The sequence below is a fragment of the Tubulanus polymorphus genome, chromosome 1 (genome assembly GCF_964204645.1).
Source record: "Tubulanus polymorphus chromosome 1, tnTubPoly1.2, whole genome shotgun sequence".
Classification (NCBI taxonomy): Eukaryota; Metazoa; Nemertea; class Palaeonemertea; order Tubulaniformes; family Tubulanidae; genus Tubulanus; species Tubulanus polymorphus.
The window spans coordinates 25,991,082-26,006,874 of NC_134025.1; the positions used below are offsets into that span (position 1 = coordinate 25,991,082).

Here is a 15,793-nt window from a genome sequence, read left to right on the forward strand (position 1 = left end):
CTTTAGCACCGAGAGTTGGGAGCTATAGGAAGGCTGGTAGCGCCACCTATTATTGCTCAGGCACCATAGTCTCTGTGCACTTACCCGATGCTCTGATCAAAGTTTAATGTATTTTTAGTTTTAGGGGAGTTTTTGAGATCTAAGAGCTATAAGAAGGCTGGTAGCGCCACCTATTGCTCGGACACCATCATCTCCGCACACTTACCCGAAGCTCTGATTGTAAGTTTTAAGTGATTTTGGGAGAGTTTGAGAGGATGGTAGCGCCACCTATTGCTCAGGAATGGTCTACTCTTAGTCTCTGATAAGGCTGAATGCGTGGCTACCACAAGTGGCCAAGTGTCAAGTTATTAAGTCATGCACAACTATTGTGATTAGTGATTACAGTCTCACGGATGAAACCAACTTCTTATTAATGCATTTCAAGAGGCACAAAATGTGACAGAACACTTTTACTAGAAATCCAGAACTTTTAAACCACTGGACTAAATATCAGTAAATCTTGAGAAAATATCAACTTGTCATCAAAAAGTGAAGCTTAGACTGAAAGAGATCTTGAAATGACTCTTTTTGAAATTGAGATTCTACAAACAAAGATTGAGCCTTCAGTAAGAAGACATTTCAAGTATTGTCAAAACTCTTGATATTGAGGTTCTAGTAACAAAGATTCACTGACTACACTTGGTATATCAATATCTGCTAATTGATGATGTATCAAAATACTGATAGAAGTGACACAGTAATTAGCAACAAACATTTAGAATTTCATATCAAAAGTCTCTCTGAAAGTTCATTTTCATGGATGATATTATCAGAGGACTGGCTCTGAAATTCTCGATATGCTACGGTGTTTTTCAGTCAATAAGAAAAACACAATAATTCTTATGATTTTTTTCCGTCGAATAGAAAAACATAATTGAAGTTTTCCCGTCAAAATGAAAAACTCATTTTAAAGTGATACAGTAATTTTTTATCTCAAGTTTCAGATGAAATAGCGACAACCATTATTCATGCAAGTTTCATCTCTCAAATATCATTAGTCTGGTTTTCTGAATTCAAACTTAAGGAGTAGCACAGCAGCAGCAGCAGCAGCAGCAGCAGCAGCAGCAGCAGCAGCAGCAGCAGCAGCAGCAGCAGTAGCACCAAACAAACATAGAAACCACCAAACAATATCGAGAAACTCTTTAGCATCTGAACTGATGACATTCAGATACATGTGAATTGAATACATGTGATTAAAACAAATATAATGATTATGCAAATGAGAGTGGAGAGAGTGCCACAAATGAATCGGGACTTTCATCTAATACGAGCACGCTGAAACATGTGTTAAATTGAATGAGGCAAACCATTATGTATAAGACATGAATGAGTCCGCGGTGGTCCTTTTTGACCGGTTAAACTGACTTAACAAGTAAAGAATGGTGAAATATTGAATTGTAAATTTGTACTCGGAGAAGTCCCAAAACGACACCTCACCACTCATGTATTTCATTTCTAAACCGGTGTCAATATCGAACTCAACAGAACTTCACATAGAATTATATTGAATCATTAAGATGAAATTTGAAATATACCTCAAAATTACGATATTTTGAAAAATTGCCATTGAGTGTATAAAGGACTTCAGTCTAATACGAGTACAAACAAATTAATGGTAAAGATATATTCAAAATTTGAATGAAGGTAAATTGAATGAAATCGAACCATTTATGCAGAGCATTACATAAAATAACTACTACATAAATAAGTTCACACTAGTGGCCTTGAATTAGACCAGATTGAAACTGATAAATCATTAGAATTGTACTCGGACAAGTCCCGTATTTATTTCAAAAAAGGCACTTCATTTTTTCTAGTTCCTAATCATTTTTATTGACACTGGTATCACTGATCATTTATTATCAGCAAAAATATATTAAACTAAATTTGAAGTGAAGTTTCAAAGCGTAAAAAAGCTTTTACTCACAATCATTTTATTTCAAGGGATTTCTATTTTTGATTGTTTGGTGCAAATTTAATCAATTAGAATATTTTAAATAACCAGACATTTTTTCATTTTGACTGAAACCTGCTCCAAGAAGGTTGCGCAGATTTGTATTAAATTGATAATAACCGGATTCAATTTCTACTTAATGTCAATTATTCTATTAGATATTTATATCTATATAAATATCAATATTCAATATCAAAATTTTTTTTTACGACTGTAATTCAAATTGAATTGATTTAGGAAAATTCATTTCAAAACAATGAATTCGAACGTAAGAACTTCGCTTGATTTTCTGAGAAACAATTGTTTTGTATCGGAATAATATTTCATGACCAAAGAAAGTGAGGAGGAAATTCAATTGATTCCTTTCAAAATTAAGATATAACTAACAAAGATGGAATGACGATTCTTTTACGATAAATTTTCACAACATTCAGACAATTGACTTAGATTGTATTTACATTCAAAATTACATGAACAAAATGAGAAACTTCAATTGATTCAATTCAACTTTTTCACTTCACTTCTAAAAGCATTTGATCATCATCGATATTGAAATATTGATGTGTAAAAATATTGGATTTATTGTGAACCTTTTGCAAAATAGAGATTTCAGTAACTAAGATGGAATGATGAGTCTTCTTTAGAAGATCAAGATTCCACTATAATTTCACTTAAAGATATATGACAAATTGACCATAATATGCCATAAAACTTACTGGAAATGCAGAACTTTCAAACAAGTAAAACTAAATATCAACTCCACATCAAAATATGAGGCTTCATTAAAAGAGGTCTTGATGATTCTTTTTTAAATTGAGAAATCAGTAAGAAATTATTTGAAATATTTCAAATACTTACATTTTTCAAATTAATTAAAAGAATTTAATATTAAGAAATTATTTCCAAATTAAGGAATTATGATAGGAACTTAGATATAGTGATTAAAACAGAGCTCGCGTGGATGATCTTATTATACGTAAAGGCACAAGACAAGCGTGCTCACCACTGAACCAATAGAACTTAAGTCTAATTAGTCAGTGATTAAACAGCGCTTGATTTCGTTATACAAAATACTATGAGAAACTAGTAACTGTTTTAAACAGTTTCTAGTTTCTATAATACACCTTTAACAGAGCTCACAGAGACAATTTGAACTTTGTTAGTAGGATTTAGGGGGGCTAGCGATCAAACTAATGGTTATAAACCTTCATATAATCTTTTCAGTCAAACAAACTGTAACAACTAATATTCTATAGTATATTCTATCCTATATTGAGTCACATTATTTCTCTATCACAGAGCTTTATGAAGATAAACGTCAAAACTTTTGGGGCTAGTGAGACTACTATTAGTTAGTACACGTAGCCAAGTGAACTAGCGTCCACTCGACTAGTGACTAAACAGCTTATAAAATACTATAGTGAGACAACAACTTATTTTCAGACGCTGCAAGCGTGCTCAGCGTTAGACCTAGAGAACAAGTCAACTAGGCTAAGATATACACCTTTTAAAAGTTACACATTTTATAGATACTGAATTCATAACAACTTAAAATGATTGAAGGCAAGCTCATTAAACCACTCAACATTTACAAGATTATTACTGATTAAAAACTATATTAAATTACTGCTTGGCAGATGTAATTAGAATTTATCTTTACACATGAGTAAAGCTAAAATATGCTATATTAATTCCAACACAGAGCTAACAGAGACAAGATCTTTGAACGTATTTTGTTAGCAAGATTTCGGCCCAATAGAAGTTTTGTTATGAGGCGGATAAAGAGAAAAGTCATTTTACGATCTTTTCCTTTAAGTTTTTTTGAAGTAGTGATTGTGAACTCGTGCGGTGCAGACACAGAACATCGTTTAACGATTTTGTGTCATTTGGATGATTATTTTCTTTTCACTTTCAGTTAGATATTAAGCGTTAGAAATCTAAGTTTTTTGAGATGAGCTTTTAAAAAAGCTTTTCGACACCTCATTCTTAGTGTATTTTCACACGTTCTATTTTTGGGTTTTGAAAACCCTCAACACTCCACTCAACTCTCTCTCACCCCTCACCCAAGAATAAAGAATCTAAGTTTTTTTAGATGAGCTTTTAAAAAAGCTTTTCGACACCTCATTTATGTGTATTTTTACACAATCTATTTTTGGGTTTTGTAAACCCTGTAGCGCTCCACTCTCTCTCCCACAATAGAAAAATAAATCAAACTTAGCTTTTTTATATTGCGACAATCATCACTGGGAGGTAGGCCTAGTGCTCTCAGTAGTTCTAGTAGTAGTTCATTTTCTAGGAGTTCATCTTCTAGTTATATTAGTTCATTGGACCCTAGTAGTGCCGTAGTTTCTAGTAGTAGTTCATCTTCTACTAGTTCTAATGATTAGTTCATCTTCTCGAAGTTCTACTTCTAGGTCATGATGGGTCGACTGCTCGGTTCATCTTGCATTCAATGGAAAAATATAGTTCAATCTCTGCAAGTAGAAACATGGATTATTACAACAAAATGAAAATAAATTGGGAATACAAAAAATTTCGATTTATGAAAATGATTCTATGAAATTGTTTGCAAAGTGTTCACTACAACTTAAGATGCGATGTTACTGGATATAAGACAATTACAATCAATCTATATATTCTTGAAATCAAACTTTCTCACCATGGAAAAGGTTAGAAACGAATGTTCTTGTTCTTGTTTAATTTAATTCAGCCCAGCATACATCAGAACAGCATACAGGCAACACGGTGGATCAGACATGAGCGCGGCGATTTTTAGACAGGGCGCCAAATGCTCTCAAACCTATTGACGCGTTACCGGATTAGGTTGGGAGACTATAGGCAACGGGCCGGCATTCCTAGAGTGACCAATCAGAGAGAGCATCGTCCTTGAATAGATTCGCCGCGCGAGGTCGAGTTTGACTCGTTCCGCTCTGGTCGACTCGAAACCCTTCACTGCCGCCACCGGTACCCGTTCTGCTAACAAACACCGGACTCGAATAAACCCTTCCTCGTTCATACTGTATTTCATTATTTCGATAGAAAGAATAAATCAAATCTTAGAGATCTTAAAATCTAATTCTCAAAGTGACCCTTGTCTCAACCGTGGCAAAAGCATTTTGTATCATGGCCTTCAAGGTTCAACTGGAGGCTTAAGACATTTTAAAACCATTTTTAATTAACCCAGATTTAAGACCGCGCTTGGAATCAAGCCTCCATCGGCTCCGAGGCAATATCTATTAGACATAGCATAGAACTATAACGGAATAGTTCTATGGACATAGAGAGTCTGACAAATATGTAGGCCTACACCGTATCACCGTATGTCATTTCGAATTCAAATTTAGACTGGTTGCCGGTCACTACCTTCACTATTCTGCTGACTGCGAATGCAGGTATCGCAGAATTGAACAGGTGACCATTCAAATTCAAATTCTTGTGTCATCTTTGAATACTCCTCAAAGTCCCTGACTCGTTGAATCGGGATCCTAACGTAGATTCATCTCTTTGAGGTTGTAGGCCTCTTGGGCTGGAGCCCGCGCCTCAAAATTGAGAACATTTTTGAACATTTGCCTGCGATACCGGACCAATTCGAAACTAGAAAATATGGAAATTCAGACGATTTTTGTAACAGTATTTGCTTTTTTCTAAGACTAAATGATTGACAAACCACGAAAATGATTAATCTTTGACATTTAAGATAGTTAGTGACAATTATTCATTTAAGGTCAGGCTTGACAGACATTGGAGTACGCACCCGAAGCTGTATTCCTATAAGGATTAAACTCTGAATATATGTTACGTGTGTCTATATGAAACTTTTAGAATTGTGTTATAAAAAACGCAAGGGGAAACGGAATAGTAAGCGGATAGCATCGATTTACGAATATACAAAACTACGCACCAACCAAAGCTGCAGTATTTTACGCTAAAAGAGGTCAAGGTCTAGAGACCAGAGTACCAAACGGATACTACTACTACTACTACTACTACTACTACTACTACCGCTACCGCTACCGCTACCGCTACCGCTACCGCTACCGCTACCGCTACCGCTACCGCTACCGCTACCGCTACCGCTAAAGTGTGTACACTGCATTAGATCAACAAACAACTATCAATTTCTATTCTGTAAAACTCGTTTTGTAAATTATAATGTTTTTGTATTTTTCGTATGCCAGTGAAGTAGGATATGATAAGTTTTTAATTGTGTTTTAAGTGTAAATGTTTTCAATCTATCAATACATTCCGTAAATAGATATGTTATGTTATACCTACCCTGGTATTTTCCTGTTCCATCAGATTCTTACAAAATAAGAAATCGATATAAAATAAAGTTTGATTCAAACATTACTCGTTTTGTTGATTTTAAGTAATCTTCTGAATCAAATCATTTTAATATATGCGATGTAATATGTAGTTCTTATTATGTATATATAGTACGTTGTAAATCATCTATGACAAATAAATATCCAATCGAATAACTTCGGAAGTAAAGCCGCGAGACGTAGTCGACGTTTCATCTCCTGCATAGGATTTGATTTTCATTTTATGTTTACCACATGGCGTGTCAGGCCCCAATATGGCATGACAAGCCTCCGGGCTTGTGACGCCATATGTAGCAGGTCTTAAGATTGTCCTAGATGATTCTTTCGGCCCTTTCAAATTTTGACGTTTAAAGTTATTTTTCCCGGTCAAGATGGAACCAGGTGACGATTTAGACTTCGGAGTCTCAAAAGCACGGGTAATCATCACTTAAAATTCCAGTTTACATTAATTTGATACCTGTCGTAAGTCAGATGTAGGAACGAAAAAGAACTCTTAGTCTTACCTTACCCTAAAACATAGGCCTAATTCAAATTAGATTTTATTGATATAATTTATTAAGACAACTTTAATCTAGTATTCAGCTGTGTGTCCGTATCGAGGAATGTAAGTGGTACTGTGTTTATCATTTCTTTAATTTGAAGTCCCTTGTTACCTCGATTTATGTCTGACTGGTCAAATCGGAATGGCCGAGCGAGTACGAGGAGGGCCGATGAATGGTGGAAAACCATAGGACATACGTTGATAAATGCTATAGTATAATTGTTTATTTCTATCATCCAACTGTAAAGGATATTAAGGTAAACGTTGGTACTCTGTGCTTTAAATGGTTTTTTGACTGATTATAGATGTCTAGTCTGAATACCAGTCGTTGTTACGGTTCCCTACAACTTGTTTGAGGAACAACGGCTAGGTACTAGACTAGGCCTATACGTGCTAGTTAGTGCAATATTCATCGTAGTTAAAACAAGCTGTATGTTAAATATAGATATATCTTATTCTCCGGAAGTGAAAAGAAATCTTCCATCCATGAAAATACTGATGTGTTTGTAATTTTTTGGCTTATGTCAACATAAACATTTTATCTTTGCTTACGTTCTTTTTCAAACCAGTCAGATGTCATTGAACTAAGATATTTTAGTGTTAAAAAACATACTTTGTAATATTGATATAGAGCGCTAAGAAAGGTCGCCGAGCAAAAGCCGATGATGAAAATCCCGAAGCCGATCGACAAAAAACTGCATTCTTCGATGAAGATGACCTTGAAATAGATATTGCGACAGTAAATTCTGTAAGATGACTCAGTGAATTGTGTAACCTCTCGATCGCACTAGAGTGATAACCTCTAACACAGTTTTTTTGTTCAATTTCATAGAGATTTTGTACTCTCTATGTCTCCTTTTTACCTGTAACCGTTACATAGTCTTGCAGTTTCACATATTTACAAAAGCTTCTGAGGGCAAATGTCAAGTGATCGGTTTAGGGTCTGTAGGGTAATGGAATATTATCAAGAATATCAAGAAAGCTAGGGAGATTATTTTGAGCTACTTGAATTTACCAGTTGATAAAAATGAAAAAAAATTGAATTAAATCATCAGAAAATTGATAGTTAATAGAAAAAGAAGGTAAATTGTGTCTGCAATACTATAAATATGATTACAATTTGTTTTGATGAGAATTCTTAACCTTTCTAACATTTAAATACACCATAATTTTGTAACTACTCAAAGAAGGATATTCTTGTTTTGTCGCTATGTCGTATATTGTATTATAAATTTGTAACTTTCGTCTCCTTTACCAGTTGTTTTTGTTGAAAGTTTCTTTCAGAATATATTTAAAGTCCATGATTTCAGTTTCAGTCTGAATTCACTCCCAACTGTTCACACAATTTTAGCCTTGCTTAAGTTAACCTCTGTTAAAATATCATAACTAGCTTTTATTTTCTCCAAATCTGTAAGCCCTGCCGGTATGTGACTAAGTAACGCCAAATCAGATCGAAATATCATTCACATTGTGCCTTAAAAACGGTGCAAAAACTATAGACTTGTATTGATTGGTTTGATGATTGTGTTTCAGAGCGCAAAGAAAGGACGTCGAGCTGGTGGAGGAAGAAGAGACAGAGATGGTGATGACGAACCTGAAGCTTTAAGAGATGTTCGTAATCGAAATTTTTCATCAGTCGATTTATCAGTGCCTTGGATGTATATTGATATGTACTTCTATTTTTGTCAGGATGATGCACCACCTAAACCATCAAAAAGAATGGGAGGATGGGGTGAAGATACGAAATCTGCCGGGTATGCGAATTTGTTGTTCTACGATATACTAAAGCATTAACGCAAAGCATCTTAAATTATGGAAAACCATAATTTATTTTCAAGGCAATGAGTGCAATATTATCTATGCATAAGAACTAGGTCTAAATGCCCTGAATATTTGTGTGGATGCAGTTATTTGAAGATGCTTTTTTGAATATTTGCAGGCGAAGGAGAACTGGTATGGAAGAGCTCGAAGAGTAAGTTGCATAAATATCAGGGAAACTAAAATAACTGTAGACATTCGATACAGTATTAGTTGATACCATTTCCATTACTTACGTTTTATGTTTCTGTCTTATTTTAGTTATGAAACTGGGTAAATAAGTTCATACGTATCGTATGAAATATGTGGCTTTCATATTTATATATGTAACTTTATAGCCAAGGCTTTACATATGGCTGAAACCTTTCATTGTCAGCCATCAAACAGATTTCTTCAGTGTTTGATCATTAGGTGGTGGTTAAGTGTATAAATCTTTTCATTCATTGTAAAAAATTTGTCAGAAATTTTTAAATGCTGTAATTGCCTCCAAAAATCTGGATCTACTTCAATGTGTACCTGTATGATTTTCCCTTTTGTAAGAATTTTTTTGGGAAATCTGAAAAGTTTGTACTTGCATTTCAATCATTGAATCTGCCATTTTCTCTTTTCTAGTCATTTATGAATATCTAGATATCGCTCACATTCGGTGTATAAATGAGCACATTAAAAATTCAGAAATTCATTGCTTTTATGAGTATATCTTCAGCTTCATGTTTTCGGAATGAACGCTTGCATTTTTCACTTATACAAAATAAATGTCAATTTATGTCGAGTAATTCGTAAAACGAGGAGCTTGGGTTATCTAAAGATTATACCGGTATCTATAATTCTGTTGCAGTGACCGGTTAAGGCCTAGAAGTCCTTCAGCTTCAGAGGATTCAGATAATGGTAATATAAATTGTTTCATCATGAAATTCTTGTTATTTCATACGCTCTGATAAATACAAATGCTGCATATGGAATAATTCTTTACAGATATTCCTGTTATTCCGGATTTGGAGGAGTATCAAGAGGATGACTTGACAACACAAATTGCCCAAGCCCCTAAGTATGTACCACCTAAATTACAGAAATCACCCAAAAACTGCCAGAGTTTGATAATAGAATTTCCTTGTTTTGTCCCGATGAAAAAATGAATGATACGATCATCTTCATTGATCAGTTAACAGTCCTTGCTTGTTAAAGAGATTGTAAATCGATTGCACGACCTGTCTTGCTCTGTGATGATTTTAAAAATGCTAATAGTGCATTTGTGTATTTATAGTATTGCTGTGAACCGTGTAGCTACCTACAGAGAATTAGATAACGATCTTTTACGGCATGCTGCATTTCTCACATTGGTAAGGTTCGGGCTGTAACTGAAAGTTCGTTATGAATCAATATTTGTGGATTTTTTTATATTTCGAATGATACTATGCGATGATACTTTGTGTTATAGGATAATGAAATAGATCTGAAGGCATTATCGAAATACTTATCGGCTGAGGCTGAAGTAGTGGAGGTTAGTTGAAGTTTGATGAATAAATAGCTACGAATAATTTCTTTTATCTATAATTAAGATGAGATCGTATTGATAAATTTTAGGAAGATGTTGCATGGGATTGGGATCGATTGTTTACTGAAGTGACATCTGAACTGACCACAGAATGGGAAAAATCACAACAGGTCGAACAAGAAACTTAAAAGACGTCTCCATCCATTATGATATCAGTTAGTTATTAAAGACCTTTTCATGTGTACTACCGGTATCAATAAACATACATGTACATTGAAGGAAGGCTGGGATAGAAAAAGATTAACGCTGCAAATGATGCGTTTGAAGTAATTACACACTACATGTTGATCAAATGTATAATGTATTTCCATCCATACATTGGCTCTTTTTCATGTTTTAGTTTAAATAAACTTGGTATTTATAGTGTATAAACTTTGTTATCCATCTACCGTATGTCCAATCTACAGGATTGATAAGGACGACTTTCAAGGACTATGAAGTCCTTGAAATCAGAGCATGTGCAGGAGCGGACTAAAGCCTAACTCTGGTCAATCGCACTTATCATGAGATCAGCGATGTTTTTCTCAGAACAGGACATACATACCGAAACAATTAGGTGTGGACAAGAACTACTTTTGACTATTGCTGGGTGGCTTATGGTATGAGTTCACCGTCATCCATAAAATTTCATGCGCATTGAAATGATAACTGCAAACCTATTCAAGAATTTTTATCCAACTACCACCTTCATTCATTAAAAGCATGGAAAAAAGAAGCAAATTATGGTAAAGACATTTTCTATATTTTAGCTTTGACAGAAGTAAATATAACATTTTGTATATACAAAAACAAACGTACTGGTTTTGAAGCAAAATAAAATCAAGCAGTTTTTGATTGGACGGAATATTAACAACTTGCAAAAGAGTTAAATCATTACTTACAGAATTTCACACATTTTGATTCAGAGATGAGGAGACTATCTAGAATCAGTTAATATTTTCATTACAAAATAGAAAACAACAGTATACATAATATATCTATCATGAAAACATGAATAAATTTAGCAACAGGTTAAATTGGTTACATTGCGGAAATGTTGCTGAAGAATTACTTGTGTACATGTATAATGATTTGGTGTCTAATACACGATGCACAGAAAATATTCGTCATGAATAACGGCAAATAATAATCAGTTATCACAGTTCATATAATTGTAAATCAATTTTTTCACACTTGTCCTTGAGAGTATGTGTCATTCAGTTTATCAAACAAAGGAATAGGTGGTACCAACGTCCTGAAAGGCTGAAACAATTTTTCTGATAAGAAACTTCATAATATGCAAAAAGAGCACTGAATGCTGAATTCTGTTAGCTATTTACCTTTGTAACAACAGGATCAATTGTCTCTCGGAAATAGTTAGTCCCATACGGCAAATGTCCGTATTGGGATGAAGTGTGTAGAAGTGGGTCGTATGGAATTTTCTGCTTTGAGAAAGGAAGAAATCTGAAATAAGTATGAGTCAATTGATAAAGAAACTAAATCAAAGCTGTGTCCATCTGAAAAAAAAAATTTCACTGACGACATCAAAAGCTAACACATGTAAAGTGTAAATTTTACTAAAGTGCTTTTACAAAACGGGTTTCAACGAGATATATATGGGTATAACAACATGATATATCTACGGTCAGAGGATATAGTGCATTAAAGGATGTACACGTAGCTTGTGGATTAACAGGAAAAGCAATTGTTTTAAAACATACTGAAACTCTTCTTCTTTTGTCATAATGAGTTCGACCATTCTGTCAGGTGTAAATTCAAACAGAGAATGATTAAATAACGTAACGACCAGTCTGCACCTAGTAACAGTTATCTCAAATACCGGTAAGTCAAATTCGGTTATTAACTTTCATTGTTATCAGTAAAATATTAATCCATGGAACTAGTTCCTACTTTAAATGAAGCAATATTCGGATAATTGATACGTACTGATTATCATTGAGTCTATCGACCCATTCTTGTTGCTTTAATTTCTCGCGAGCTTCTTCAACGCTCGTATAATTAGTAGCAACTCGTAACGATGGCTGGAACGGTTTATATCGTTGATCCTGTACGTCTTTTGGATCGCGGAACGGTCCCTAGAAAACATCACAAATTTTTTGTGAATCAACTTGTCCAAATTTTCGTACTACTGGGTAACTGAAGACAGTTTACCTGTTTCTTATCAGGAATAGGAGGAAGTACTTTTGGTTTGGGTAAGTCGTAACTTTTGCATGTGGGGTCAAATGGCTCAGCGCTAGAAACTTCCTTCGGATGATCCAATGGCTTTGAGTTATGCAATCGTATTTCCAATTCAGACGGGTACCTAAGGTGATAAGATTAAAATGGGATGACTTTAGAATACAGATTTCCTATCCCATTGTGAAAATACAAGAAATGAATTCTTAATTCTGAACTTACATGAGGAATGGTGAATTGTAAATACCAGGGATGACTACAGTGCTCTTGAGGTGGTGATTCTTGCGAGCCCAATTATCTTCTTTTTCTCTTTGCTTAAGAATCATCTTCTTCTGCAGTTCAGCATTCTGTATATCAGCAAACTCTTGCAACTCAGCTCTGAAAATTTCATAAATTTCAGATTTACTATGCAATTTTCAGCCTACTCTTTTTGCAATATACTGACTTAGTTTTTCATGTTTTGATTACCTGATGATTTCATTTTTGACTTGTAGACCTTCTAAATAACGCTTTCTGCTGTAATAGTTGAACATGTATTTCCGTGTATAGAATCCTCTCCAGATTTTTTGAATCTGAAAATTATCATCACAACTATCAATTCATCCATCAAATAAAGACTTGAATCAGTTCAGAAATTTCAGTACCCAGCACTTACAATAGTGGCCTGGCTGTTGTAGAAATTGAGTTTCATAATATAGACACTATTCTGCAAGTTAAAATACAACAAAGAAATAAACAATGCACCAAATATCTCTACGTATTAAACTTGCATCGAATAAATTAGTGTAGTATTGGGTAGTTTATGTATTATCAGAGTAATATAGGCCTAGGTCAATAATGTCCATTTCAATTTGACTAGCTCAGTCAGTTTTTGGGGTACATACCACTTGATACCATCTCATTAGAATGGATCAAAATATGAAATAGACATTGATTAGGGTGGAGACTTACTCTTAGTAAAATACGGAAGAACCTTCGTCCCAAGAAACCGCGCCATCTTTTTTGAATGGTTGTTGCACAATTATTCAAGTACCTAAGAAAGATAGATAGCTTATTATTATCTGGAAAAGTAGAGCTATCTATTTCACGCCTCCTCATTGCAGGGCCTCCGGTAGGCCTCTAAATCTGACTAAAATATAATTGACTGACACTCATTATTGACACTGCACTGGCCACTGCAACTTACTTAAGGTAACATCGGCTTTTAGTTGCTCTGAACCACGACTGGATTTTTAATGCTGCCCTGAATTCATCATCTCGTTGTGCTTCAGCGTTTCTGTTAAATAAAGACAAAGTAGAGAAACGATGAAATCCTATCTGTATTGTAGTAAGTGTAGGCCCTTAGTTTTTGCCATGAAAATAAAATAAAATTGAATTGAAGTTTCAGCTTTCTATGTTTTTACACTGCATCTCGAAACAACTCTTATGTTTGATGCGACTGATCTAGAAGCAATTGCTGCAACACAACATATCAATCCCTAATCAGAATTCTTACTTTTTCCTGTCGTAAGATTCCTGCACAATTCCATCGACGTTTTGTAAAAGTTGAACCATCGTCGCCATCTTGTTACTTTATCACCAAGGTTTTAATCTCCTAAAAACATCTACTGAATGCATCAAATATGTAGAAGCCCCTACTTTTGAATTACAGTTATTTAGAAAATTTAGAAAATACGATTCATCCGATAATAATTCGAGGCTATTCTTTTTATCAAACGTATATTGTTTATAGACACAACACAGTGCGCTTAGCAACATGTAAACAACATGGCTGACACCATTTGACAGGTCTAGACGCACCAGTCAGACATTTCTTTTTAGAATGATTGTTTATTGCACGATTTCTTTAAGTTAAAATCTCAACGTAAACGTTTTTATTTTATTTTCTACACTTGAGATTCACATATTGTAAATTATGACAACCTTAAATTACCCCGGAGTTTCGAGAAAGAAAGAGGTTCTTCAAAAATATGCGTAAGTTTTTGTTGAGTTTTGAAAAAATCTACTGAGTACAATGCATTGTTCCTGCACTGTGTTTCAGCTGTTTGCATTTTCAGCCCAAACACATTCCGTGTGATCAGCGGAGATGCAGAACAAATGAATGGTATTTTTACATCAAGGTTTCCTGCACAAGCCGCTCGTCTTCCTAACCTGCCATATGGACCAGTCGAAAAAAAGCCAGTCCCTTCTGATGATCGTTGGAACAATCCGCACCCATTTCACTGCAAATTTTTACGGCAAAATGTTCGTCTAATAAATGAGCCAATATGCACAGTATACACGCATCCAGTTAGACAAGAACAGAATCTATGGTGGCCTTCAAGGACATCAAACGAACCATTAAAAGCTCCTCCAGTAACATCCGATTCCACTTATCGAAAAGATTATCATCAATCAAAGAATCTGATCTCTAATGGGAATGGACGACATGCAGCAAATACTCAGAAACACCCAGCATTAGGAATAGGTAAGTAGAAGATCTTTTATCATTCTATATTCTTGATTAAACTAATTTTCAAGCACAATATGTTTTTAATTTCAGTTCCAGTCAATAGTTTAATGAAGCCAAACGGTGATGTTCGAGTTCATAAAGAGAAGATTTCTTATGAGCATAAGTATAACTGTAGACTGGATCCAAACTACCCAATTAGAGCTAAGGTACGTAGGCTCATTAATCTATTCCGTATCTTGGTATTTGTATCGTATTATCATAGCCAATTTAACCCTTTTATTATTGCAGAGACATGGTGCATTTGTGTGGAACCAACTGAAACCAGAGTCAGCGAAAAAATACCTCGAAAGTATCAACCATCCGACTAACTTAAAAAACACTATAGAATCTGCCCCGGTTGATTCAAAACACTCAGAACCTCTGGCACCGATATCACCTAAACAAGAAACAAGTGAATAAGAATTAACAAATCACGCTGATGCCAAAATTCATGAATATTGGGCCTTAGTCGAAGTGGAGAGGGCTGTCTGCAATGTTGGTCTTGATCAAAGTATTTTACATATGTGTGACTGCTAAAAAAGGCGCTTATTTTAATGTTTTATAGTTTAACCTATAAATACTCTTCCAATATTTTAACTGTGATAGGACATAATTGTAAATTGATACAATTAGTTTTTTTAGTGATTTTTTACATGTTTCATGTATTAATGAGTATGAAATGCATTTACATGCAATTTCTCAAAAAATAAGGGATAAGTTTTTTTGTACAGTTCTTTCTGTAATTTCAAAGGTTAAGCATTTCTATTAAGATTTCTGTTTAATCTGAGTGTATGTCTTTAGATTTACCTAATTGATAAAAACCATATTTCTTGCTCATTGCTGAATATTTTGTGCCTACGAATATAATTTCTTGTGCCTCCTGGTAGTTTGTCGT

At 34.5% G+C, this 15,793-nt stretch overlaps 3 protein-coding genes across 4 annotated transcripts; 2 read left to right on the forward strand and 1 right to left on the reverse strand.

The window, feature by feature from the left end:
* The first annotated feature begins 6,592 nt into the window (after positions 1–6,592).
* On the forward strand, positions 6,593–10,591 carry LOC141908714 (intraflagellar transport protein 43 homolog A-like). The gene is made up of 10 exons (XM_074798875.1): positions 6,593–6,734; positions 7,491–7,607; positions 8,393–8,470; positions 8,549–8,613; positions 8,799–8,831; positions 9,516–9,565; positions 9,653–9,725; positions 9,942–10,017; positions 10,116–10,178; positions 10,262–10,591. The coding sequence occupies exons 1-10, from the start codon at positions 6,690–6,692 to the stop codon at positions 10,358–10,360; spliced, it is 699 nt and encodes a 232-aa protein (XP_074654976.1). The 5' UTR covers positions 6,593–6,689; the 3' UTR covers positions 10,361–10,591.
* A 391-nt stretch (positions 10,592–10,982) lies between these two features.
* LOC141905405 (spermatogenesis-associated protein 17-like) lies at positions 10,983–14,258 on the reverse strand. 2 transcript variants are annotated; one of them, XM_074794259.1, is made up of 11 exons: positions 13,903–14,258; positions 13,594–13,683; positions 13,359–13,440; positions 13,063–13,113; positions 12,876–12,979; positions 12,630–12,785; positions 12,384–12,534; positions 12,159–12,307; positions 11,933–11,971; positions 11,552–11,675; positions 10,984–11,474 (listed from the first exon to the last, which is right to left on the reverse strand). In XM_074794259.1, the coding sequence occupies exons 1-11, from the start codon at positions 13,968–13,970 to the stop codon at positions 11,400–11,402; spliced, it is 1,089 nt and encodes a 362-aa protein (XP_074650360.1). In that variant the 5' UTR covers positions 13,971–14,258; the 3' UTR covers positions 10,984–11,399. The 2 variants fall into 2 exon arrangements, with proteins under 2 accessions (XP_074650368.1, XP_074650360.1); XM_074794267.1 differs by lacking the exon at positions 11,933–11,971 and having other exon boundaries at positions 10,983–11,474.
* On the forward strand, positions 14,170–15,777 carry LOC141905420 (ciliary microtubule inner protein 6-like). The gene is made up of 4 exons (XM_074794279.1): positions 14,170–14,381; positions 14,465–14,874; positions 14,950–15,065; positions 15,148–15,777. Exons 1-4 carry the CDS (start codon positions 14,323–14,325, stop codon positions 15,316–15,318), a joined length of 756 nt encoding a protein of 251 aa, XP_074650380.1. The 5' UTR covers positions 14,170–14,322; the 3' UTR covers positions 15,319–15,777.
* Positions 15,778–15,793: the final 16 nt, after the last annotated feature.

What these genes read in the sequence shown, in the direction of transcription:
- LOC141908714 (XM_074798875.1), top strand. Translation starts at nt 6,690, where the DNA reads ATGGAACCAGGTGACGATTTAGACTTCGGAGTCTCAAAAGCACGG. An exon ending in GAAGATACGAAATCTGCCGG is followed by an intron (nt 8,614 to 8,798) that starts GTATGCGAATTT and finishes GAATATTTGCAG; the next exon opens with GCGAAGGAGAACTGGTATGG. An exon ending in GGTATGGAAGAGCTCGAAGA is followed by an intron (nt 8,832 to 9,515) that starts GTAAGTTGCATA and finishes ATTCTGTTGCAG; the next exon opens with TGACCGGTTAAGGCCTAGAA.
- LOC141905405 (XM_074794259.1), bottom strand. Translation starts at nt 13,970, where the DNA reads ATGGCGACGATGGTTCAACTTTTACAAAACGTCGATGGAATTGTGCAG. An exon ending in TCTTCCGTATTTTACTAAGA is followed by an intron (nt 13,114 to 13,358) that starts GTAAGTCTCCAC and finishes TTTAACTTGCAG; the next exon opens with AATAGTGTCTATATTATGAA. An exon ending in ACAAAAGAAGAAGAGTTTCA is followed by an intron (nt 11,676 to 11,932) that starts GTATGTTTTAAA and finishes TACTTATTTCAG; the next exon opens with ATTTCTTCCTTTCTCAAAGC.
- LOC141905420 (XM_074794279.1), top strand. Translation starts at nt 14,323, where the DNA reads ATGACAACCTTAAATTACCCCGGAGTTTCGAGAAAGAAAGAGGTTCTT. An exon ending in GAGGTTCTTCAAAAATATGC is followed by an intron (nt 14,382 to 14,464) that starts GTAAGTTTTTGT and finishes TTGCATTTTCAG; the next exon opens with CCCAAACACATTCCGTGTGA. An exon ending in ACACCCAGCATTAGGAATAG is followed by an intron (nt 14,875 to 14,949) that starts GTAAGTAGAAGA and finishes TTTTAATTTCAG; the next exon opens with TTCCAGTCAATAGTTTAATG.